General features: G+C 23.4%; 1 protein-coding gene across 1 annotated transcript; it reads left to right on the plus strand.

The window, feature by feature from the left end:
* Positions 1 to 2: 2 nt before the first annotated feature.
* Positions 3 to 2,009, plus strand: PRELSG_0006700 (surface-associated interspersed protein (SURFIN); the record flags this gene model as incomplete). The annotated part of the gene is made up of 1 exon (XM_028676767.1): positions 3 to 2,009. A coding segment is annotated over one exon (2,007 nt), but the record flags the coding sequence as incomplete, so codon positions are not given.
* Between the last annotated feature and the right edge of the window lie 1,308 nt (positions 2,010 to 3,317).

The raw sequence follows: 3,317 nt of genomic DNA on the forward strand, positions 1-3,317 counted from the left end.
TAATATGGAAAAAATGGATACAAAAGCAAAATAAGTTGCATACTTTTGATGACGAAGAATTGTTAAAACAATTGTTAGTAGAATATGAAACAGAAGAAGAAATGAAAAAAAATATGGAAACAATAGATAGAGAAAAAATAAGAATAGATATAGAAAAGAAGGATAAAGCATTTAAGGATTCAAACAAAAATGAATTAATATCGAGATTAAGGATAGAGATACACATGATGGTATTAGATGAATGCAAAAAAGAGGAATGGATAAGGAACAAAAAAGAATTTTTTAAAATATGCATAGGAGAATTAAAATTACAGGATAATTCCGATGAAAAAGAACTTTTAGAAGTGGAAGAAGAAATAATGAAAAGCATTACATTAAAAGAAAAAAAAAAGGAATTAGAGAAATTTAAAAAAGAAAAATGCTTTATTGAATTGAAGCAAGAATGGATGAATAATGAAAAGAAATATATAGAAGAAGTGAATAAAGAAAACTTATTAGGAAATAATGAAGAGAGAGTTGAAAATCCTATGCTACAAAAGCAAAAGATTATATGGAAGAAACATTGGGAAGAAATGCATGAGAAGTTAAAGAAGATTATATGGAAGAAACATTGGGAAGAAATGCATGAGAAGTTAAAGAATGAAAATAAAAATGAATCCTTTATAAAGTTCATGGACGAGTACAATAAAAAAGTCATTAAAAAAGAAGCAGATGAAATTAACGTAGTAGAAAAAAATATAAAAGAGGATGAAATTGAAAAAGAAAAAAAAAAAGAAGAGTACATACAATTAGAGAAAAAAGAGGAAACAAAAATGAAACATATGGAAAGAAAGGTAGAAGAAGTAAGAAAAAGGAGTAATTATATGACATTGAGAAAGAAGCCGAAGAGAAAAACTATAATAGAAATACATATGGTAATAATGCAGGATTGTAAACAGGAGGAATGGGAATTAAACAGAGTAGAATTTTTAGAAATTTGCTTGAATGAATGGTTAAAATGTGAGGATTTAACTGAAGACGTAATGGACAAAGAAGTTATGATGAAAGGAGAAAAGGAATGTATTGATGTATCATTAGAAAAACAGAAGATGTTATCGAAGAAATGGATAGAAAGACAAAGAAAGATGTTGGAAAAGTGGAAAAAGGAAGAATGGTTTAAAAATTTGAAAGAAGAATGGAAAAGGGAGGAAAATATGTATACAGAAACAAAGGATAAATTAGAATTCATGGATAAACAAGATAAAATAGAGAGTAATCCTACATTAGAGAAGAAAAAAGAAATATGGAAGCAATGGTTACAGAGACAAAGGAAGGTATTTATAGATTATTATAAGGAGAGATGGTTTACAGAGTCGTTAGAAGAATATGAGAAGGAACAACATGAATTTATAAAAGAAAAAAAAGAAGAAAGCATAGAAGAAAAAAAAAATAATTCAGAGAAGAAGAAAAGAGAATCAGGAATAATAAAGGAGGAAGTAGATAAGAAAGTAGAGAAGGAAAGGTTAATATCTAATATGTGTGCAGAGATACATATGATGGTATTAGACCAATGTAAAAAGGAAGAGATAGAGTTCATGACAAATGAGTTTCTTAAATCATACATAGAACAAAAGAAAGAACATGAAGTATCTTGTGAACAAGAAATGGAAAATAAGAAAGTAGATGAAATAGAAAAAGAAAGGGAAATGAATATTATGATAGAGAAGAAAAAAGAAAAATGGGAGTGTTGGAAAAAAGAGGAATGGTTTCAGGAGTTGAAGTTGAATTGGAAAAAGGAAATGATACATATGAAAGAAACAACGGATAATATAAGAGAAGAAGTAGTAAATCCCATGTTGAAAACACAAGTAATTGAGAAACAGTGGCAAGAGAAACAAAGGAATATTTTAAAGAAACGGAACAAACAAAATGTACATGAAAGATCAATGAAGAAGAACAAAGATGAAGAAGCGATAGAGGAAGAAAATGATGAAGGCGATTTAAAAAAATGGGATATTACAATACTATGAAACCTATTAGAGTGTGTATACAATATCATAATGACCTTTTAATCTATTTATTAATTATCTCAATTCCTTTTTAGAGAACTAGTTATTAATAAAAAATATTATTAACCCTTTATAATGATAAAAGTGAGTTTTCAAATCAGGAAAATAAAACTATTCATGTAATGGTTAACAAAGGTGCTACTAATCTTTTATAATGCATAAAGTTAGATTACTAATAAGGAAAATACTAGGCATACACTGAAGTTAGTTAAAAATGAAAGGAAGATATATATATAGCCATATTTTTTTTGTTTTTATATTTTTTTTTGTTTATTTTACTTATATATATATATATATATGTTTATAGTTATTTAATAATAAAAAAAAATTTTTTTTTTTTTTTGTTGTCGTTTTAATAAAAGAAAGAATTAATTTTTACTTATATAAAAATTATTGTATGAGCAGATATAGTTTGTTTTGTATTTAATTTGTATATTTTGAAATAACACTGAATAACGTAGAGTTTAATTTTTATTATTTGTTATAACTTAATTTTATGCGTGTAAAAGTAAAAATATGTCCGTTAAGCAATATATAATTGCTTGGTTCAATTAAAAGTTATATATATATAATAAATATTACTATATATATAATAAAAATAAGTATATATATACTAAAAATCGATATATTTAGCTATACATGCTCTTTACTAATTTTTTTGTTTAACACTTTAGCAAAATCATTGAACAAATAATTAGTAAATGATGTACTGACACTATATATATATATATTTTTTTTTCAGGAAAATTGATTAATTTCATTATATAAGAGGTTTAATTATATTTTGAAGTGAAAATATTATTAAACTTATATTTTTAAGAATAAATAAAAAGTATATTATTTTTTTAATATATTTAAACTTTATGTTATTGATTTATTAATTGCCCATTTAATAACTTTGCTAAAGTATTAAGCAAAAAAATTGATAAAGATCATGTATAACTAAATATACGTTTATATATATATATATTAGTTTTTATTATATATATATATATATAGTTTTCTTATAATGCATACTATTTAATTTGAGTTAAATTTTACTGCCTCTTTTAATAAACTTACTAATTATTATAAATGAGTTTTTATTTACAAAGAATTACTTATTCTTTTAATTAAAAACATACAGATAAACTATAATAATTAATAAAGTCAAAATTTTATTATATTCAATGTTATTTCAAAATATACATTGAATAATACATAAACATTTCTTTTATCTCTTAAGTTTTTTTAATAAGTTAACATTAATTCTTATTTAATTTTTAAAAC

This window comes from Plasmodium relictum (assembly GCF_900005765.1).
Source record: "Plasmodium relictum strain SGS1 genome assembly, contig: PRELSG_00_v1_78, whole genome shotgun sequence".
Classification (NCBI taxonomy): domain Eukaryota; phylum Apicomplexa; class Aconoidasida; order Haemosporida; family Plasmodiidae; genus Plasmodium; species Plasmodium relictum.